The following is a 24,086-nucleotide window of genomic DNA, read 5'->3' as shown; positions in this document are numbered from 1 at the left end:
TGAATAAGATAGGTGTGATGGCTGTAGAATAGTGCTGACCAGAGTTTGTAGAAAGAACAAGGCAAAATAAATATGTATGTAATTATGATCTAATAATTTTTTTTGTCTAGTTCTAGAGAAAAAAGCTGTCAACTTCTTCTGTAGTCTGTAAGCTCCATGAAGAAAAAGATCATTTTTTTCATTTTGACAAATATAAATCACTCACTTAGCAAAAATCTAGTGATACATGTTTAATATATGTTGAAAGAAAATAAAGAAAAGAAGAATGTAAGCTTTATTTATTTATTTGGTGGTTTGGGTTCACTGTCATATATGAACTATTAAATGCACATAGTAAATGCTGAATATGTTGAAGAAAAACAAATGTAGTAAAGGGATTTCTGTGATACCAGATGAAGAAGCGTTTGTCATGCAAGATTTTTACTTGGGTGTGTTTGTAATACAAATCTATTCCATTAGCATTAGAGTCAGCATTCATAATATAATAATATGGAACATTGAAACAATTATCCATTTCCCATTATCAGATACTTCAGTCTACTCCACCCACATACCAGTGGGTAAAATGATATTTTAGTAAAGTGATATTTTATTACTAATGTAGGTATTACTAAAGATTACTGAAGATCATGGCAACATTTTCAAAACCTTTTGAAATTATATTTTTCTTAGCATGAGGTTCTAAATACTTTCACCAATAATATTTTTCAAAGAAGAGAAAAGAGAAAATATAGACTGAACTATACAATTAATAAATAACATAAATAAACAATAATTTAAAAATCAAAATATATACTAAATTTAATTAACTTATAAAATAGAATAAAAACAATCATATAATTAGTCATCAATAGCTTTCAGATTAAACTGAATTTCTTAAAACTAAATTCAAGTGTTCTATTAATTGTTTCTCAAATTATATATAGACATTTGCAATTGGAAAAGAAAGTAATGTAAAAGTTGAACCATTTTAACAGTGAAAGAATCATTCTGAAGTAAATACTGCCGCCTGCACAGAATGGTCTGCGTTTGCCAAAGTAAGAACTTGTTTGAGGCTGTGTGTTTTGGGTGGTGAAAAAGTGGTTACCTAGCAACAACTCCTCCTCCCAAGTCTCCCCTGCTAGAGCGGTATTTTGCACGTCAGTAAATTGGTTACTTGTTTGATGGATCTAAAAAGAATAATTCAATAATGTGGTAGGGTGTGAATCTCAATCATAAAAACTTACAGGTTTTTCTCTGTGTGGGGTCTGTCTACTGCCCACTCCTCATCTGGCGTTGCTAGAAGCTTGTCTAAAGAGATTGAATAATACCTAAAATGTTATTCATCAAATGAAAATGAGGGAAACTTCAGGCATTTTAATTAATAACAGTTCTTTTCAGTTTGCTTATAAAGCAAGCAATGAAATAGTTACTTAGTCCACAATAGCATTAGCTCTGGGCAAGAGGTAATCTTATCACAATGTTTCCTCAGATGTCAGACAGCAAAGGATGGGGTGGGTTCCATAGAAATAGAGTTTAAACAATCCGTACAGTTTACAGATAACAACATTTTACCATATGAAGGTAAAATTAATAAGATACTAATTTATATAGAACAAACACATAAGGAATTTATGTTTACAACAAATGAGCTTAAACATATGTTAGCAATAACTTAGCTAGAAAATACATACTTTAGTAAACATCATAGTATGTATTTGGTCCACCTATGATATGCATCACAAATAAATGCCACTTATTCTTTAACCTAATGGATATTTATTTCTAGGGACAACCCCACAGGGTGCATGCATGCATAATTAAGGAAATAGGTAATCTGAATGAAGTGAAATGATAAAGACACAACCACAGACTCTGCCAGCGGAAAAATTAAATACAGCAAATTAGTTTGTGTGTTTTCATAGCATGAAGATATAAAGTTTAAAAAAATCTGTTAGAGGAACACTCGAATGCCAAGTATGTGGGAGCAAATAGAATAGCAAAGAAAAAAGACTGGTTTATAAAATTTTCCATGATGCAAAGAACTGAAGCCAATTTCTCCCCAGACAGAGCGCTGATGCTCTGGGCTGCTGCTAGCCAATGTGCAGGGACCTGTCACTTGCACAGTAGCTTTCTGAGACTCACCCTGTATGCCTTCTCCCACATCCCAGCACACACTGAATGTCATTTCCTTATTAACTCCAGAGCAAAGAAATTCTTTGCAGAGCAATAATTGACAGTTGGAGTTACAGCTTGACTTCTTTCCTTTGAAAAATTGCTAAGCATTTGTTTTAGAAAGGCACACTCTTCAGATTCAAATGAATCAGAATCTGACACCATATTTTTCACAGTTTTTCACCTCCGAGAATATCATCAGTTTAGAAAATGGAATTCTTTCCTTTGAAGTAACCAGTGTTACCAATGTACTTTAGATGTTGGCCTGATTTTGGAAACTATTTTGTACAAACGTACTGTAAGTCAGGCCTTTTAACCATAAATGTCATTTCAGAAGCAGTCTCATTATTTGCAAAAGTCATAACTGAGAGTGACTCTGAATATCCAAGGGATTATCCCCATCTGTTCCTAAGTGCTTTAACTGGTCAAATGTCAGATATTAAAGGGAAGAGAGCTGACAGACCAGGAAGGATCAACTGTTCCAGCAAAATATTTAGACCAATAATTTTTTAGAACATAAAGGATTATAGTGGGGAAACTATCTTATATCAAATGGATCAATTTGTACTGAATCTTTTCTAAATGTAATAAGTATCATAGGTATAACATATCAAAGAAAAAAATTAAAAAGCAAGAAAATATGTTTTTGCATCTTAAAAAGAGTAATTTGAAGCAGAAATTTCTCCTCTGTAAGTTATGTTATTCTGAAAACTCAGAAACATATTTTTATTCATCTAGGTGATCAGGAGATTTTATATTAGGAACTGACAGGGATCAGTTTCAGGGCTCATCTCGGTGAGCCTCCGAGCCCCCACAAAACAGCAAAGCTAATCTCTAGTGGTCCAACAGTTAAAATAATTGATGAGCATGTGTTGAATCCTCAAGAGAGGAGGGAGGAAGCAAGAAGGAAAGCTTGAAGGGAGGATGGGAGGGGGGCAGGTGCTGATTTCAGCCCTGTAGCGTCAGGATTGCGTCAATTCGGGTTCCAGCCACGTCTGGAGTCTCGGAGACGAGCTTCTCAGAAGAGCCAAAACAGGAACCGAGGTGGCAAATCACTGCGAGGGCGAGTGGACCTCCCTCTTTGCCTCCTCCCTGTTCCAGGAGCTGGTCCCCTGGGCTCTGCGCTGTTGTTTTCAGCGCTCCGAAAGCCGGCGCTTCAGATCCAGGCAAGTGAATCCAGCCAGGCAGTTTTCCCTTCAGCACCTCGGACAGAACACGCAGTAAAAAATGGCTCCGATCACCACCAGCCGGGAAGAATTTGGTAAGCAAGTTACTGAACTTATGACTGCGGTTATTCCTTGAATACTCTGGAGTGGACTGTTTATTCATTTATTTTTTCCCCGGTTGTTGAATACAGATTTCCTAGGTAGTTAATTTAAAAGGAAAATGAGAATGGCAGTCAGGCAATTGTGGCTTATTTCTGCAGCTTCTCTCCCTTCCTTAGAATCTCTCTCCCTAAAACTGTCTTCTGTTAGGGAGAATTTACCTTCAAGAAGTTCTTAAATTTTCAGGTACTTCTGTAAATTGCAGCATGCACTGAGTAAAGAAAAGGGGCCTGTTTTTCCCATGTTGGTTTCATCTATTTTGTAGGTGATTCTTACTTGTAGGTAAATCTATATTTTATTAGGAGAAGATAAATATATCTCTGGTTACATTGGGGTTTGATCTTGGTTAAAAAAAGCAACTTGTCTATTGGGGTTTGGCAATGTATATTTTATTATAGGGTGTACCCTATGGGTGTTTTTCTCTGCTGTGTTTTTCTTGTATCTTTGAAATATGTTGCTAGTGAAAGACAGAATCATATGGTAGCAGGGTTAAAGGGAGTTTCAAACTGAACTGGCTCAGCCCATTTCATTTCACTGCTGAGCTAACCAAAGCCCAGAGAGATGAGGGAAGTATTGTAGGTTGCACAGTTAGCTAAAAGCTGCTGGAAACTTGAATTAGGGCTCCAATTTTCCCGTTCAGTTTTCCTTTTCTTACACCAAGTTTTTGGTTTCAGTACATAAAATTAGATGTACTTCTTAGAATAAAAAAGTACTATTTTTAGATCCCAGTATATTCCAAAGGAAAAAGGTCAGAATTTTACTTACACGTATTTTTTAAATCATTAAATTTCATAGAAGTTTGTGAAGAGGAGTGGTATCTACAGATGTGTGATAATTGTTATTAAGCTGAGTAAAATAACTATGATCTTGGCTTTCAAGACTGTAAGACCTTACCAGTAGAGAATACATAGGGAATAGATAAGAGTTTCCATATTATGTAAAATGTTTGCCATTTGACACAACTATTAAATAGGGACAATTTGTGATATTATATTCATAAATGAATTTCTTTCCCAGCCTTCCATTTGGGTTATTGGGTTTATTTTGGTATGACGTTTATTCCCAATTCTTCATTTGAAAGCTGAATGATTTTCTAATACGGGGGAATTTTTAGAGGCTGTGCCAGTGAAAATATGTTCTAGCATAGACTATCAGTCTACTTTTAAAAAATGATTTTCTACTGTTTTTATTGTTTTTACATTGGCTAAAGAACTGTCTCAGTTCATGACTTTGCTTTTGCTCCCTGGCCTTGGGTTATTATGGTCCAGGAATGTGGATGCATTTTTTTTCACAAAGACTTGAATAGAAGGAAAAACTGAAAAGCTGATACCAAGTTTAGCTGATTATCTTTAGCTCTTGCTTTATACTGTAGTAGTCACTGTTTCTTTTTTCCACCTGGAGAAGTCAAAGGTTTATTTCATCTTTACATGATTCAGTTTCTGTACATTAAAATACAGGATTTTTATTGCAATTTTATTGGCTTTTTTATCTTCTATTTCATTTCTCTTTTCTTAACCTTACATTCTCTGAGTTCAGTTTTGTAATTATGAAGTAGATTGGCAGAAGATTTGGGGGGATGGGGAAGGGAAGTATCAAAAGACTGGATTTCTTGTGGTTATTTAGAAAAGTTTTAACCCTTTCTGGGCCGGAACGTATAACTTTATTGTTTACTATTTAGGATAAAAAGCATATTGCAATGGAACTAAATGTATATAATATTACATTAGTTATTTTCACTTTGATGATATTAAGCATTGACTCTATGGATTCACTATGTATACATGTAGTAATACTGCTTTTACTTCCACAGTGTTACTAACCATTTGTTCAAGAAAGATGCTTACATATAAAATAGGATAAGCCTTATGCATAATTGATATTACCTAATGTCAGTAATTTAATGTGCCATTATTCAAGAAAATAATGACAATTTCAGTTTGATTATCATTTGCCATGCCATGTGCTAGGGGAAGAGACAGTTATAGATAAAATTGAACTCTAAATCTCACTGTTCTCATTACATGTCAAGGAATGCTGATTCACTTATAACCATTGTTCTGTTTTTATCTTATTTAAGTTTTATTAATTTATACTTTGTATAATTCAGTGTTTGACTGAGAAATTTGAGATTGTCATACAAAGGGATGGTAGTGTTATAAGTTACAAAATATCGGTACCTTGTTGCTCTTCTGTTTTTGTTTTATTTTCTCTAATATATGTATATTTATTTTACTACTGTTCCATAATTGGGATGAAAATTATTAATGAGTTTGTGACAATGGCAAATACCATTTCACAATCAATTTCCTACTGAGTGAACCACTGAGTCCCTAAATGTTTGCTGCTTGAATTCTGAGTAAAGAACTACTTAGAATTCCAGTAAAAATTGATGCTCTGGAAAGCCTCAAAATGACAAAAAAAAAATAATGAAATTAGTACTGATCCATCATATTGTAGTTGTCTCATGTTATCTGAGAAAACAAAGATAGGTCAGAGTCATTAAGCATTCCCCCATATCTGATTCAGGACCATTTTCATCTTTTTATTTCATTAATGAAAAACTACTTAAATGAAGGAATTTCTACCAAACTTTATGTTTTTCCTGTGGGGATGTGTTTGTACCTGAAGTTAGTGTGAAATATACACTTAACTCATACCCAGAGCAGTTGGAAAGTAATTCAATCTATCCAACCTATAGCAATTGCTAGCTCTATTATGCTTTTCAAAAGGCTCATATCTCCAGCTCTGCTTCTTTAATGTATATTATTGGTCATTTGATTTTTCAGATGAAATCCCCACAGTGGTGGGGATCTTCAGTGCATTTGGCCTGGTCTTCACAGTCTCTCTTTTTGCATGGATCTGCTGTCAGAGAAAATCATCCAAGTCTAACAAGACTCCTCCATACAAGTTTGTGCATGTGCTTAAGGGAGTTGATATTTACCCTGAAAACCTAAATAGCAAAAAGAAGTTTGGAGCAGATGATAAAAATGAAGTGAAGAATAAGCCAGCTGTGCCAAAGAATTCATTGCATCTGGATCTTGAAAAGAGAGATCTCAATGGCAATTTTCCCAAAACCAACCTCAAACCTGGCAGTCCTTCTGATCTGGAGAATGCAACCCCGAAGCTCTTTTTAGAAGGGGAAAAAGAGTCAGTTTCCCCTGAGAGTTTAAAGTCCAGCACTTCCCTTACTTCAGAAGAGAAACAAGAGAAGCTGGGAACTCTCTTCTTCTCCTTAGAATACAACTTCGAGAAAAAAGCATTTGTGGTCAACATCAAGGAAGCCCGTGGCTTGCCAGCCATGGATGAACAGTCGATGACCTCTGACCCATATATCAAAATGACGATCCTCCCAGAGAAGAAGCATAAAGTGAAAACTAGAGTGCTGAGAAAAACCTTGGATCCAGCTTTTGATGAGACCTTTACATTCTATGGGATCCCCTACACCCAAATCCAAGAATTGGCCTTGCACTTCACAATTTTGAGTTTTGACAGGTTTTCAAGAGATGATATCATTGGGGAAGTTCTAATTCCTCTCTCGGGAATTGAATTATGTGAAGGAAAAATGTTAATGAACAGAGAGATCATCAAGAGAAATGTTAGGGTAATTTATTTTCAGTGCTTAAAGTATTTATAAACAATCTTTTATGTAGCATTTTGGTGTCTAAGGAATTTTTATTAATATGATAAGCTTGTACATATCATCCTTACCATGTTTAATTATTATTAATTATAATCTAATGGAGATCAAGGGAATAGAGAAGATGAAATAAAATTTAATCCATAACTGAAATACTCAAAGTGTTTTAATGATGTAAAATAAATAGGCATTCTTTATGGATATTTAGATATCCCCTATGTAAATACTTTTGTTAATCTCTGTCATAAATATTTTGACAGACACTGCTACTTTAAAATACAGGTGAATATTTCTTATTCATAAGCAAGTTAACAAAGAGATTTCAAGGTCAACATAATTGAATTTAAAATTGAAATTTAAAATTAAATCAATTCTTCCTGAAGATTTGGAAATTGTATTGACTTTCCATGGAATTGCCTTTCAAGGAGGAGGCATCACGTCATTTTCAATTATAAATGCTCATCTCTAAATTGTATAGTAGGGAGTGAGTTCCACTATTTTTGTAGTTATACTACTCTGGTAGTTCTGGGTTTATCAGAAAATAGTAAGACATCAATGAAACAAATTTAACCCCATTTTCACTTTAAATTTGAAACTCGATTTCAACAGTGGTATTTCAGAATAACTTCTCTCTATAATAGAATGATTTATGAAAATCAATAAACATACTAATTTGTGTTTTTTAAACAACATAGTGTTTCAGAGCTGAAAACCTGAGAGCTCATTTTGACTGTCTCCTCTCCTATTGAAATTAATGAAGGTCAAGGTTCAGAGACATTCCATAGCTTGTTTGAGACAGCCGGCTGGTTAAGTGGCACAGTGGGAATAAGGATCTTTCTTCTACTCTTATTCTCCTTAGAGTGCCTACTTATACAGCTGTCCCATATTAGTTTTTGTATAAATATATTGCAGTTTTAGTTTTGTGTTAGCCATCACTCTTAGTTACAAACAAACACCAAGTTAATGTATTGTTACTTTCAGTCAAAACTTTTACTTTGAATTATTGGATATCTTATCTATTGTCTTTAAAGTACAAATGAAATCTAAGTAGCATGCAAAGAAGGATGCTATGACACTGTCCAAAAACAATGCTCTCCAATACTTAAAATCAATTCATTCCTTGGCTTAAATGGAAACTTGCTGTTGTGAAAGAGGCAGAGAATTTTAACTCCATTATCCCTCTGGGCCAGGAATGTAGTTGGGATCAGAATAATTCTCATTAGGTCTGAGTTCAAATTTCAATATGTCGGTGCTAAAGAATCTGAAATCAAATCAAACTTACCTAATTTTTTGCATGAGTATGTGTACAGTCATTTGACCCAACACATACTCATGCAAATAATTAGATAAGCTTTATTACTATTAATAACTTTGAAAAGTAGAGATGTTATTAAAAACCAAAAGCCAAAAATAATCATGTGTAGGATATAATTTAAATATCCTTTAAACATTTCTAAGTAATGGGTGTGGCCAATTTATTGCTAATTTTAACTTCCTGTAGTACCAAACAAGACCACAAGATGGAGACGGCAGGCAGTGGTTTTTCAAGCAGCGATGGTACTGCACAAAAGCTTTTAGTTACTCTTCAATCCTTAGAATATTAAAATAAAAATAAGTAAGAAGATTACATTTAAATGACAATTCTATTTAAACTTTAGTGAAAGTACAAACTTCAAAGTTAAAAAGATAGAAATACTTATATCACATTTCTCTTTCTGCAGAAGTCTTCAGGACGGGGTGAGTTACTGATCTCTCTCTGCTATCAGTCCACCACAAACACTCTAACTGTGGTTGTCTTAAAAGCTCGACATCTGCCTAAATCTGATGTGTCCGGACTTTCAGGTAAGAATGCTTCTGAAATATTCAGATTCACTGTATGATTGGAATGTATTTTACTGCAAATGAGCCCACCTACTCTTACTTTTCTGTTTTATCTTTTCTCTAATACCTTATGTATCTGCTATAAAGTTAGCTTTTAGTTTTATGACTAACTTTACAAAAAATGAAACGAAACACCAATTTTGTGTTGTATAGCACAATGGGAAACAAAATAAGCTACAGTTTAAAATTACCTGAGTTCAAATCCTAACCCTTCCATTCACTAGCAAAATATGATTGGGTATGTTTCTTAAACTGTACAAACTGGACATAATGCTACTCACCCTGAGAGGCCTTGTGGGAACTAGAAATACATACTTCTTCAAATATCGTCTAATAATATTATTATTATTTAATGATGGGAGTTGAAAACATGGTCTTAAAAGATTAGATTGTGAAGCTAAAATTAACTCATATGCTGCCACCAGAAAAAGGCAAAAGTTATTGTGATAAAGTAGCATGAACTTAAAATCCACATACTAACAATGACACAGAGAAGCTCAACACTAGGAAACAGAAAGCAAATCCAGGCTGTGACTACAGAAATTCATAAAAGTTAAAACTAAAAAGAGCATTGCCATTGTGGACTCTAAATCCTCATTCGATGGAAAACACAGCCAAAAGTCAGGGAAATAGACTCACCCAAAGTCACACAAGTCGGTAAAGCTAGATGTTGTCTAATACATTTTTTTTCCTTCTATCCTATTCTCTGGAGTAAGTCAGAATGGGTCCATAGAACATTCTATTTTCTTTCCTTTTGTGTTACCTCTTTTCCTATCATTAATTTTTTCCTTTATTCTCTAATTGAGAACTTTTTTCTCTTATTTTCCATATTCTTCCTTATTTTCAATTCTGTTGACAAGAGAAATGCCAAGTTTTATCCATATTTTTCCGTTGTTTTGACTTATTTTCCTGGTAACCACACGTCATTGGCATGCCATGATCTCTAAGGGTACTGTTATCTTGATATCAGCTCTCCAGCCCAGTTATGCCATTGTAATGCCTGTTATGTTCCACTGCAGATCCCTATGTCAAAGTGAACCTGTACCATGCCAAAAAGAGAATCTCCAAGAAGAAGACTCATGTGAAGAAATGCACCCCCAATGCAGTGTTCAATGAGCTGTTTGTCTTTGATATTCCTTGTGAGGGCCTTGAAGATATAAGCGTTGAATTTTTGGTTTTGGATTCTGAAAGGGGGTCCCGAAATGAGGTAATCGGGCAGTTAGTCTTGGGTGCAGCAGCAGAAGGAACTGGTGGAGAGCACTGGAAAGAGATCTGTGACTACCCCAGGAGACAAATTGCCAAGTGGCACGTGCTCTGTGATGGTTAGCATCCTAGCCGTGAGTTGGAACTTAAAGGTTTTTGCTAGGCAAGGAGAAATCTTATTTCTTTCGATATCGGATTGCAAGCTTGGGAAATCAAGCTACCTTTTTTTTGTTGTTGTTGTTGCTAGAAGTGGATTGAATTAGTAGACCAGAAAGTAACTTCAAATGTGTATCATGATAATTTCCCTATTTATTAGAAGAGTTGGATAAATTTTCATAAGATACTCAGTATCTCCTTCAGATTACCAGTGATATAACTAGGAATAGTCAGACATTTTATGAATACTGTGCCAGAATCCCAAATTATAAATGTGACAATCTTATTGGAACATGTCACAAAAAGTTAATGTGATTAAAATTTAAAAACAAAAAGTATGCCTTGCCTTGTGAAAATTTATCCATTTATCTTCAGGTTGGGGAAATCAATTTTTCTTTAAATCCAAAGATACTAAAAAAATGTCCTCCAGTTTGTATTTATTAATTATGTCATGTGCAAATGGTTGTCCTGCATATAAAAGTATCTGGTCATTTCAGTTTGGTTTGTAATTATTCGATGCAATTTTATCATAAGAGTAACTTAGATTCATTTCAAAAGGACAGTGAACAAGCTGAGAAATTATTTTATCAAAGGGCTGAGTTGAGAACACTGTGGCTGAAATATAATTTTTCTCCCCCCTAAGGTTACATGTGAGTCAAAATTTTGTAAAATATAACCTCACATAAGAACCATGGCCTTGGATTATTCACTGCCTGTCACAAGCCTCAGTGTGGCCTGAGAAATCCCTATGTACCTTCGTGAAATTGTTGAATTAGTTAGTGAATACAGAAATAAACTTCAACTAGAAATCCAGTTAGAAGCGCAATTTTCTTATAGGAAATAGATATAGTGTGCAAGTGTACTTTTAAGGCCATCGTTTGTACCCAGAGTCGGCATGGCCACCTAAGTTTTCATTTAACTTATTGTCCCCCAGAAAAGATTAAGATGCTACTTGAAAAGACTGTGAAGATTTTTTACATTGCCAGATAAAAAGTGTTACTTAACCAACAAACAAATGTAAGACTACAAAATCGTTCAAGAGCAATTTTAATATAATTTACATATGTTCATGCAAAATATACTTAGCTGTCAAATTAGCACAACAAAGAATGTGTTTCACTATCTTTTCTAGGCTAATTTGTCTTGAGCTGTTGTCTATAGAGCAGTTTACAGACTTGTGTCTTGTATCATTTTCCAGTGCCAGGGTTCTGAATTCATTCAGAACCTGTTAGATTAAAGCTGCACCCTGTGATTATTTGAAAAGAATTAACTTGAGAGTAATGTCACTATATTTGAGTTCTTAGAGAAGTATGAGTGGAACTTGAGTACAGTTGAATTATTAAATATGCAAGTTAGAAATTAAGTCTACTGAAAAATTTACATTTTGAGTCAGGTTTTGTGTCAGTACTTTAGCAGTTTTTGAGAATGTGTTTGATATCACAGTGTTTGTAAATTCTATGAAAAATGCATTTTCCAAACAACTTATACATGCTTTTTATGACTATGCCTAATGTAAAGAAAATGTATTACATTCTGTATGTATAAAGATTAAAAATCAACCTCTTTTTTGTGCTTTAAAATGACTTTGGGATTAAAAAAGCATATTTCCCAATCATTGTCTTCATTCCACTACAAAGTCACCTCACAGCATCTTGCTCCACTGGGCATTTCTGTGAAAGCAACATGAAATGAACTGTAGTAGGTGTGTAGTTTGGGGAAGTCAAATGGCCATTTTATGTATGTGTATTTGGTATCATGGGCCATGGAACAGAATATATTTTGGACCTCTGAAAAGTTGTAAGGGGCCAATTCTAAGTATTCTTCACAGCAGCCAGAAGTTAATGGTGGTAGCAGCTGAGGTATGGTTGTTGGACGAGGGTGATTTTTTTTTTTAACATGGAACAATGAAACCAACAACAAACACTTTTAAAATTAAAATGGATAATTTGTAAATAGTTTTTAGCTTTTAAAATTTAAAGTGTTTTTGAGTGTGAAAAGTTGAGTAAAACTATTTGCAACTGGTTTTAAGAAAAGAAACAACAAAGGAATTGAAACAGGCAGGGAGATCTTAATACCTAATCTCATCATTTCTGAAAATGTACCGTTTTAGAATGTATTACAATATCAATGTGAATATCTTGAATCCTGTTACAAATCCTGCACTGTATTAAACATGTAAATTAATTGTTTGTCTGATTAGCCAATCTCACCACCCAAATGGGGAGGTATACATGTTTGAAGAACTGTGTAACTCAGTAATTGATTTGTTCTGATGTTGTAACTCAATAGAAGTGTTTTGGAAGGAAGCATGGTGTACGAGACAGTGTCTGTTCTTTTGTGCCAGCTCTGTATGATGTTTGTAAGACCATGTTTGTAAGACATGAATAAATTGCTGCTTTTGCCCAACCCATTTCAATGCAGACTTTCTGCCAATGGACTCTGTAATAAGGCTTCTCTTATTGCTGACTGAATTTTCAAGTTTCCCTAGTGGATCTCCTTGCATAGGTTAGGGACCATTAATTACTGAGCACCAGAATCTTTAATACACCTTTTAAAAAAATCTTCATAACAATCATCTGGAGCAGATATCATTATCCTTATTATACAGAAGCAAAACTTGAGGATCAAGGAGCATAGGCAATGGAATCAAGAAGGAAAGAATAGTACTCGAGGATTTCATGGCCTGCCCTGCCCTTCCCTCCATACCATTCCACTCTCCTCAAGGGGACCTTATCAACTGGCTTTGCTAGATGTTTAGGCTCATTCTCATATTCTTTGACTTTTTTCTAAATTTTATTCACTTTTCTATGTTTCATTTACTTTTCTCCCCAGTATTTTCAGCCATCATTCTTTATTTACCCCTGTTTTTACCTTTATCTCATTTCTTATTTAAACATCTTTCATTGCCTATTTCATATCACTGCTTTTATATTCCTTTTTCTTTTTTTCACATCCTGAGAAATATTTGGTTAATAAAATGATGAGGACCTGGATGTCTTATTTTTTCTTAAAGAAGGAGGGAAAAACAGACCAGAACATCTATAATATATTATATTACCATTACACACCAGCTAAAGTAAATGGGAACAACAGGACCCGCCACCTGGAGAATTAGACATTTTTCACAGCTCTAGTCTCTACAGAAATATTCTATGGTAATCACAGGTTGAAAAAAATGGTCTTGCAAATGGAATAAAACTGGAATTTACTACTAATTTATTTTGTTTCAAATTGTATTAATTGTAGTAAGAGTGTACACAGTTATGTTAAAAGAGTCATTACATTTTAGAATTCAAATATATTTTGAGAAAAAGCACCTGCCAAAAGCAACTAGAGATATGGAGGAGATTTTCTAAGGAAACTGGCATTAGGGAAATGCTAACTAAAACCACAATAAGATACCCTGCACACCAATTATAGTAACACAAATTAAAGCTTTGAAAATGCCAAGGGCTGACAAGGTTATGGAGGAAATGGATCCCTTGTACACTGCTAAAAGGAATATAACATGTCCAACTGCTTTGGGAAGTAAGTTGTAATTTTCATAAGAAGTTAAAAATTTGCCTATTACATGACTCAGTTATTTTGCTCCTAAGTATTTACTTAAGACAAATGAATGCATACATTTACACAAAGACTTGCACATGAATTTTCATAGCAGCTTTACTTTTAATAGTAAAAAAACTGGAATTAAGTCAAATGTTCATCCAACAGGTGAATGAACAAGTAAATTGTGGTGTATTTACACAATGGAAAACTTCTCAGCAATAAAAGTTAATGACCCTTTGATACATACAACAAGTACCAAAATATCCATACAACAAGTACCAAAGTATACCAAACTGTATACTTTAAATTTGTGCAGTTTATTATATATAAATTAAACCTCAATAAAGCTTTTTAATGGGAAATGGAAGTCAACTATAACCAAACCAAAAAAAGAAAACAATATTAGTGTCACTGTTAAAAATATGATTCCCCAAAATTAATAATATTATATAACATATTTTAAGAGCAGTTCTTTTTGTTCTTAAGGTACATCATCCTAAGAATGTTTAAATAGAGGATTGCTGGCAAGATGGCCGAATAAGAACAGCTCCAGTCTCCAGCTCCCAGTGAGATCAACTCAGAGGGCAGGTGATTTCTGCATTTCCAACTGAAGTACCCAGTTCATTGCATTCGGACTGGTTGGACTGTGGGTGCAGCCCACACAGGGTTAGCCAAAGCAGGGTGGGGCATCCCTCACCCAGAAAGCGCAAGGGGTCAGGAAATTCCCTCCCCTACACAAGGGAAGCCATGAGGAATGGTGCACTAGGCCCAGATACTGTGCTGTTCCCACAGTCTTTGAAACCCACAGACCAGGAGATTCCCTCCAGTGCCTACACCACCAGGGCCCTGGGTTTCAAGCATAAAACTGGGGGCTTCAGAAGTGTTTATTTCATACCCCAGGGGTGCCTGAAATGCCAGCGAGACAGAATCGTTTACTCCCCTGGAAAAGGGGCTGAAGCCAAGGAGACAAGTAGTCTGGCTCTGTGGGTCCCACCCCCTCAGAGCCCAGCAAACTAAGATCTACTGGCTTGAAATTCTCACTGCCAGCACAGCAGTCTGAGGTCGACCTGGGATGCTCAAGTTTAGCTGGCAGGGGGAGGGAGTCTGCCATTGCTGAGGCTTGAGTAGGTAGTTTAACCCTCGCAGTGTAAACAAAGCCTCAGAGAAGTTCAAACTGGGTGGAGCCCACCGCAGCTCAGCAAGGCCACTGTGGCCCTGCTGCCTCTCTAGATTCCTCCTCTCTGGGCAAGGCATCTCTGAGGAGAAAAAAAATGCAGCAGCCCCAGTCAGGAGCTTATAGATAAAACCCCCATCTTCCTGGGACAGAGCACCTGGGGGAAGGGGCTGCTGTGGGCGCAGCTTCAGCAGACTTAAACGTCCTTGCCTGACAGCTCTAAAGAGAACAGCGGATCTCCCAGCACAGCGTTCGAGCTCTGCTAAGGGTCATACTGCCTCCTCAAGTGCGTCCCTGACACCCATTTATCCTGACTGGGAGACAACTCTGAGTGGGGGCTGAGAGACACCTCACACAGGGGAGCTCTGGCTGGCATCTGACGGGTGCCTCTCTGGGACGAAGCTTCCCGAGGAAGGAACAGGCAGCAATCTTTGCTGTTCTGCAGCCTCCACTGGTGATACCCAGGCAAAAAGGGTCTGGAGTGGACCTCCAGCAAACTCCAACAGACCTGCAGCAGAGGAACCTGACTGTTACAAGGAATACTAACAAACAGAAAGGAATAGCATCAACATCAACAAATAGGACGTTCGCTCAGAGACCCCATCTGAAGGTCATCAGCATCAAAGACCAAAGGTAGATAAATCCACGAAGATGGGGAGAAACCAGTGCAACAAGGCTGAAAATTCCAAAAACTAGAATGCCTCTTCTCCTCCAAAGGATCACAACTCCTCGCCAGCAAGGGAACAAAACTGGATGGAGAATGAGTTTGACAAATTGACAGAAATAGGCTTCCGAAGGTGGGTGATAACAAACTCCTCCGAGCTAAAGGAGCATGTTCTAATCCAATGCAAGGAAGCTAAGAATCTTGCAAAAAGGTTAGACGAATTGCTAACTAGAATAACCCGTTTAGAGAAGAACATAAATGACCTGATGGAGCTGAACAACATAGTACAAGAACTTTGTGAAGCATACACAAATATCAATAGCCGAATCTGTCAAGAGGAAGAAAGGATATCAGAGATTGAAGATAATGAAGTAAAGCAGAAAGAAAAGATTAGAGAAATAAAGTGAAAAGGAATGAACAAAGCCTCCATGAAATATGGGACTATGTGAAAAGACCAAATTTACATTTGATTGGTGTACGTCAAAGTGATGGGGATAATGGAACCAAGTTGGAAAACACTCTTCAGGATATTATCTAGAAGAACTTCACCAACCTAGCAAGACAGGTCAACATTCAAATTCAGGAAATACAGAGAACACTACAAAGATACTGCTCGAGAAGAGCAGTGTCCTAGTCTCTGATAAAACAGACTATAAACCAACAAGGATCAAAAAAGACAAAGAAAGGCATTACATAATGGTAAAGGGATCGATGCAACAAGAAGAGTTAACTATCCTAAATATGTATGCACCTAATACAGGAACACCCAGATTTATAAAGCAAGTTCTTAGAGACCTAAAAAGAGACTTAGACTCCCACACAATAACAGTGGGAGACTTTAACACCCCCTGTCAATATTAGACAGATCAACGAGACAGAAAATTAACAAGGATATTCAGGACTCGAACTCAGCTCTGAACCAATCAGAACTAATAGACATCTACAGAACTCTTCACCCCAAATCAACAAAATATACATTCTTCTCAGCATCTTATCACACTTATTCTAAAATTGACCACATAATTGGAAGTAAAACACTCCTCAGCAAATGCAAAAGAAAGGAAATCATACAAACAGTCTCTCAGACCACAGTGCAATCAAAATAGAACTCAGGATTAAGAAACTCACTCAAAACCGCACAACCACATGGAAACTGAACAACCTGCTCCTGAATGACTACTGGGTAAATCACGAAATTAAGGCAAAAATAAAGATGTTCTTTGAAACCAATGAGAACAAAGACACAACGTACCAGAATCTGTGAGACACAGCCAAAGCAGTGTTTAGAGGGAAATTTATTGCACTAAATGCCCACAAGAGAAAGCAGGAAAGATCTAAAATTGACACCCTAACATCACAAGTAAAAGAACTAGAGAGGCAAGAACAAACAAATTCAAAAGCTAGCAGAACACAAGAAATAACTAAGATCAGAGCAGAACTGAAGGAGACAGAGACATGAAAAACCCTTCAAAAAAATCAATGAATCCAGGAGCTGGTTTTTTGAAAATATCAACAAAATAGATAGACAACTAACCAGACTAATAAAGAAGAAAAGAGAGAAGAATCAAATAGGCACAATAAAAATGATAAACGGGATATCACCACTGATCCCAAAGAAACACAAACTACCATCAGAGAATACTATAAACACCTCTTTGCAAATAAACTAGAAAATCCAGAAGAAATGGATAAATTCCTTTGAGGCAGTAATTAACAGCCTACCAGGCAGAAAATGCCTACCAGGCAGAAACAGTCTACCAGGCAGAAAATGACCAGAAGAATTCACAGCCAAATTCTACGAGAGGTACAAAAAGGAGCTGGTACCATTTCTTCTGAAACTATTCCAAATAATAGAAAAAAAGAGAATCATTTTATGAGGCCAGCATCATCCTGATACCAAAACCCGGCAGAGACACAACAAAAAAAGAAAATTTCAGGACAATATCCCTGATGAACATTGATGCAAAAATCCTTGATAAAATACTAGGAAACCAAATCCAGCAGCACATCAAAAAGCTTATCCACCATGATAAAGTTGGCTTCATCCCTGGGATGCAAGGTTGGTTCAACATACACAAATCAATAAACATAATCCATCACATAAAGAGAATCAATGACAAAAAACACATGATTATCTCAATAGATGCAGAAAAGGCTTTGACAAAATTCAATACCCTTCATGATAAAAACTCTTGGTAAACTAAGTACTGATGGAACATATCTCAAAATAATAAGAGCTATTTATGACAAACACATGGCCAATATCATACTAAATGGGCAAAAGCTGGAAGCATTCCCTTTGAAAACCAACACAAGACAAGTATGCCCTCTCTCCCCATTCCTATTTGATGTAGTATTGGAAGTTCTGGCCAGGGCAATCAGGCAAGAGAAAGAAATAAAGGGTATTCAAATAGGAAAAGAGGAAGTCAAATTGTCTCTGTTTGCAGATGACATGATAGTATATTTGGAAAACCCCATCGTCTCAGCCCAAAATCTCCTTCAGCTGATAAGCAATTTCAGCAAAGTCTCAGGATACAAAATCAATGTGCATAAATCACAAGCATTCCTATACCCCAATAATAGAGAGCCAAATCATAGGTAAACTCCCATTCACAATTGCTACAAAGAGAATAAAATACCTAGGAATACTACTTACAAGGGATGTGAAGGACCTCTTCAAGGAGAACTACAAACCACTGCTCAAGGAAAAAGACAGGACACAAATAAATGGAAAAACATTTCATGCTCATGGATAGGAAGAATCAAGATTGTGAAAATGGCCACACTGCCCAAAGTAATTTATAGAGTCAGTGCTATCCCCATCAAGCTACCATTGACTTTTGTCACATAATTAGAAAAAAACTGCTTTAAATTTTATATGGAACCAAAAAAGAGCCTGCATAGCCAAGACAATCCTAATCAAAAAGAACAAAACTGGAGACATCATGCTACCTGACTTCGAACTATACTACAAGGCTGCAGTAACCAAAACAGCATGGTACTGGAGCCAAAACAGATATATAAACCAATGGAACAGAACAGAGGCCTCAGAAATAATGCCACATATCTACAACCATCTGATATTTGACAAACCTGACAAAAGAAAGCAATAAGGATTCCCTGTTTAATAAACAGTGTTGGGAAAACTGGCTAGCCATATGCAGAAAACTGAAACTGGACTCCTTTCTTACACCTGATACGAAAATTAACTCAACATGATTAAAGACTTAAATGTAAGACCTAAAACCATAAAAACCCTAGAGGAAAACTGAGGCAATACCATTCAGGACATAGCAAAGGCATGGCAAAGTCTTCACGACTAAAACACCAAAAGCAATGGCAACAAAAACCAGAATTGACAAATGGGATCTAATTAAACTAAAGAGCTTCCTTACAGCAAAAGAAACTATCATCAGAGTGAACAGGCAACATAGAAAATGGGAGAAAATTTTTGCAATCTATCCATCTGACAAAGGGCTAATATCCGGCATCTACAAAGATCTTAAAAAAATTTACAAGAATAAAACAACCCCATCAAAAAGTGGGTGAAGGAGATGAACAGGCACTTCTCAAAGGAATACATTTATACAGCCAACAAACATATGAAAAAAAAACTCATCATCACTGGTCATTAGAGAAATGCAAACCAAAACCACAATGAGATACCATCTTAATGCCAGTTAGAATGGCGATCATTAAAAAATCAGGAAACGAAAGATACTGGGTGAGAGGATGTGGAGAAATAGGAATGCTTTTACATTGTTGGTGCGAGTTTAAATTAGTTCAACCATTGTGAGAGACAGTGTGGCAATTCCTCAAGGCTCTAGAACCAGAAATATCATTTGACCCAGCAATCCCATTATTGGGTATATATCTAAAGGATTATAAATCATTCTACTATAAAGACACATGCACACGTATGTTTATTGTGACACTATTCACAATAGCAAAGACTTGGAACCAACCCAAATGCCCATCAATGATATACTGGATAAAGCTAATGTGGCACATATACACCATGGAATACTATGCAGCCATAAAAAAGACGAGTTCATGTCCTTTGCAGGGACACAGATGAAGCTAGAAACCATCATTCTCAGCAAAGTAACACAAGAAAAGAAAACCAAACACCGCATATTCTCACTCATGAATGGGAGTGAAACAATAAGGACACGTGGACACAGGGAGCGGAACATCACACACCGGGGCCTGTCGGTGAGTGGAGGGCTAAGGGAGGGATAGCATTAGGAGAAATACCTAATGTAGATGACGGGTTGAGGGGTGCAGCAAAACACCATGGCACATGTAAACCTGTGTAACAAAACTGCAAGCTCTGCAAATGTACCCCAGAACTTAAAGTATATTTTTTTAAAAAAGAATGTTTAAATATATGTAAAATATTGTATTTTATATAATGTTAAATGTATTACATTTTAAAGTAATTTGAGATAGTTTCTGTGTATTTATGCCATCAACTCATTTATTTAAGTATATCTCTTGTTTGCTTTTTATTTCTGCTTAGAAATTTATCTTTCTAAAAATACAGTTCTATTTTATGGTGATGAATTTTTTCCATTTTTCTTATTTCAAATTTGTAACAAAAATATATTAACTAAAGCTTATCTTCTATTTATACACTCAATCTCTTCCCTCCTCTCTCATAGTTTTAAAAGTTTTGGGTTGATTCTTCTAATTTTTAACATAAATAAATGTGAATGTGTGTATATTTACATATATCTCTTTATTAGATGAATGAAAGCATGGAATACATGTTTCTTTTTCTTTATATTTTTACGTAAAAATATATTCCAGAAAGAATTCCCTGATTGCATATAGGGATAGTCTTCCTTTATAAAGCTGTATAGTACTCTCTTAAAGCATCAATTTCAAATGCATCATGGTTTAATTTTAAAGGCTATCATTTAAAAAACTGTGTTTTATTAATCTTTACATTTCATAGTAGCTCAGTCAGGGTTTTGTATATAGTAAGCTCAGTGAATATTTATTTAGTTAATTAAAGTTTGAGACGCTATAAATGCCAAATTTGAATCAAATTTAGAAATAGTATTAGAAAAAATATTTACCCCACATGACTTAGAGAGAAAAGGGAGGAACTTACTGAAAGTATTGCCTTAGCTTCTGTTATATTCATATGTCATTTACCCAGTGGAGAATCCATAATGATACATAATCCTTGGATGAGAGATAAGTCTAATTCTCATCCCCAAATCGTTTCCCCATCCAGGTTGCAGAGAGCACTGTGATGCTAGTGCCGCTGCTGACTTATTACCTCTAGTACTAATACCATCACCTTATAGTTGGGATGACTTGTTTAAAATTTATACTCTCACTTAAGGGGGAATCTTTCTGTGACATTTTTTTCCATGTTCTATCCAGATCTGTTCATAGCAGTAGGTACCTGAAACATATACTGGATTACATTTAAAACTAACCTATATAATGCATTTTCTAATTTATATTATCTCATTGAATTCATGGAACTACACAAGATGTTGGCAATATTCTTCTAGTTCTGCTGGTGATAAAGATAAATAGAATGCTATTTAATTTAAAACCCCACAGTGACAAAAAGAGATGCAACCCAGGGCTGTTTGAACCTAAAGTCTCTGCTTTGCATACAGCATTTTACTGAGCTGCGTCTAAGATAACACAGTATTGTGTGTTTTGCTTCTATGACCCCCAGTTTTTATGATAATGCCAAATATTAATATATAGCATATACTGAAAATAATGAGGAGTACTAATTGAATTAATTCCCCAGGGTTTTTTTGTTGCTGTGGTGGTTGTTTGTTTGTTTGTTTTTAACACAGATCTATGATACATAGGTAGTAGAAAATAAAACCATGTGGCTAGGTGTAGTGGCTCATACTTGTAATCCCAGCACTTTGAGAGGCCAAAGCGGCCAGATCACCTGAGGTCAGGAGTTTGAGACAAGCCTGACCAACGTGGTGAAACTCTGTCTCTACTAAAAATACAAAAATTAGCTGAGTGTGGTGGCACACCCCTGTAATCCCAGCTACTTGGGAGTTTGAGGCCGGAGAATCACTTGAACCCGGGAGGCAGAGGTTGCAGTGAGCCATGATGGCACCACTGCACTCCAGCCTGGGCGACAGAGCAAGACTCCATCTCCAAAAAAAAAAAGAACATAAGAACATGCATGAAACAATGTGTGTGTGTTTCCACTGAACATTTTCAAGAACTACTATCTACTTCTCTGAACATGCATATTTGAGTGTTTGGTGCAGAGGTAACAATTTGATGTCGTCTTGAATACTGATGACAATCTAGTGATCGTAACTATGTGGAACATCATGTTGAGATGGATTATTAGGCCAAATCACAGCTTAATAGAAAATGGATAGGCTTGATTATTTATGAACTGGGAAAGGTTTACCTGTTTTAAAGGAAATATTTCTATTCATTTTGTGGTAAGTAAAATTCCATAGCTCTTGACTTTTTATTAATGAAATGTGAATTGATTAAATTGCTTTATTAGATCAACTTCTCTTTTCCTTATCTAAAGATTTTTTATTGTCCCTATATCTTAATGGATAAAAACATGAGCTCCATAGTTAGACTCTCTTGGTGTGAATCCTGGCTTCATCTCTTACTAGCTGAATGAGGACTGCCTTGTTATTAAATATTTAAGTGTCTCAGTTTCTTCCTCTCTATAAAGGAGCTGATAATAATTCCAGTGCAGCAAAATGTGGAAATTGCATGAGAGGATGGTAGAAGAGTGATTAGTTCTGAATGGAAATGAGTTTTCAGAAAATGTGTATTGAATTTCTTTGAATCTAAAGAAGCAAAAAAGAAAATCTAGTAAATTAAACTGCGGGACTTTTAAAATAGGTATTGATATCTGTTAGTAGTAAACTGCTTCTAGAAGTTCACAACTATATTTTACATCACAGTAAAAAGAATCCTCACAAAAAAATCCATCCATGAAGAAAGTAGGAAAGATATTGGTATTTTATCATTTGGAAATTTGACAGTTTATCAGAGGTTAACATTTTCGTTTTATCATTGAAGGCAGTTGGGGATGCAAAAAAGGGCATGGTTGGAGGAAGTAAGAATTACAGAGAAAGCTTAGGTTTAAGGTCAGACAGAGCCAAAATTCATGAAAAAGAGAAAATCCATGTTGAAATCAAGTTGAGAACAGCAAGAAATTCATGATGACATGGCATGGATGATGGGGAGATCTGATGAGGTAGAGGGGCCAAGTAGATAATTCCACCTGTAAGAAAAAATGCATTATTTTGAAGTAGTAACCATTTTTGTAATTGGTTAACAAACTATTTTGCTATTTTGATGCAGCTCTGCCTTTATTCATGCATATTAATGCATGCCTGCCAAATTCTGGATGCTTTTTATATAACTAAATATCAAACATGTTATTAGCTGCAAAAGAAAAATTTTCAACTTGAATTTTCAAAAGCTATAAAACGAATCACACTAAGGCAAATGTTGCTGGAATATTTGCAAAGATGTACATGAATACAAACCAGTATTATAGCATGATAATTTTATTCAAATAATTATAAGGAAAGCACACAGAAAACAACATGAAGAATTACAGGTGACAATATAAAAAACAAATATAGGCTTGCACTTTGAGGAATGTTAAAAAAAAAATAAAAACATAGGTGTTGGTGTAGTTTGCTAAGGTTGCCATGACTGATACCACAGACTGGGTGGCTTAAACAACAGAAATGTATTTTCTCACAATTCTGGATGCTAGAAGTCTGAGATTAAAGTGTCCTCAGGGCTACTTTCTTCTATGACCTTGCTCGTTGGTTTGTAGATGGCTGTCTCTTTTCGTGTGACTGTGTCCCAATTTCCTCTCTTTCTAAGGACACCAATCATTGGATTGGGTCCAGTCATATGGCCTCATTTTACCTTAATTATCTTTTTTAAAGATCATATCTCTAAATACAGTCACATTCTGAAGTACTAGGGGTTTGGACTTCAATAGATGCATTTTGTGGGAGACAAAATTTAGCTTATAACACATGGAGAGAAAGAGAATGACAGAGAAATTTACTTCTCCAGATGCAGACAGACATGTTGTTTTATATTCAATATATAACTTTTGGACCCCAGGATATCAAGGCTTTTCTTGTTCCATTTGTTCCTCTCTTTGATCTATGTGGACCACAGAATCTGTATGCTTACTCCCAAAAGCTAGCCACAGAGAGTCATTCGTTTCCAAAGAGAGATAGTGTAAACATTGTAACCATATTCTGAAAACATATTTCACAGGAAGAAAGTAGGAGGAAGCCCTTCACTAAATTTTTAAATTTTGTGTTATATATATATAACTAT

At 35.7% G+C, this 24,086-nt stretch overlaps 1 protein-coding gene across 2 annotated transcripts; it reads left to right on the top strand.

Moving 5' to 3' along the window:
- Positions 1-3,148: 3,148 nt before the first annotated feature.
- On the top strand, positions 3,149-13,245 carry SYT4 (synaptotagmin 4). Of its 2 annotated transcripts, none has more exons than XM_063653612.1 (4): positions 3,149-3,415; positions 6,266-7,074; positions 8,838-8,958; positions 10,017-13,245. In XM_063653612.1, exons 1-4 carry the CDS (start codon positions 3,382-3,384, stop codon positions 10,322-10,324), a joined length of 1,272 nt encoding a protein of 423 aa, XP_063509682.1. In that variant the 5' UTR covers positions 3,149-3,381; the 3' UTR covers positions 10,325-13,245. The 2 variants fall into 2 exon arrangements, with proteins under 2 accessions (XP_063509682.1, XP_054317381.1); XM_054461406.2 differs by having other exon boundaries at positions 6,266-7,080; positions 10,017-13,243.
- Positions 13,246-24,086: the final 10,841 nt, after the last annotated feature.

Source organism: Pongo pygmaeus, chromosome 17 (assembly GCF_028885625.2).
Source record: "Pongo pygmaeus isolate AG05252 chromosome 17, NHGRI_mPonPyg2-v2.0_pri, whole genome shotgun sequence".
NCBI lineage: Eukaryota > Metazoa > Chordata > Mammalia > Primates > Hominidae > Pongo > Pongo pygmaeus.
Note: the sequence above shows the minus strand (reverse complement) of the source record. Positions and strands in the feature narration are given on the sequence as shown.

Excerpts from the sequence above, each read along its gene's own strand:
- SYT4 (XM_054461406.2), top strand. The coding sequence starts at position 3,382 with ATGGCTCCGATCACCACCAGCCGGGAAGAATTTG. Across the intron at positions 7,081-8,837 it reads TCATCAAGAGAAATGTTAGG|AAGTCTTCAGGACGGGGTGA; the intron begins GTAATTTATTTT and ends CTCTTTCTGCAG. Across the intron at positions 8,959-10,016 it reads TGATGTGTCCGGACTTTCAG|ATCCCTATGTCAAAGTGAAC; the intron begins GTAAGAATGCTT and ends GTTCCACTGCAG.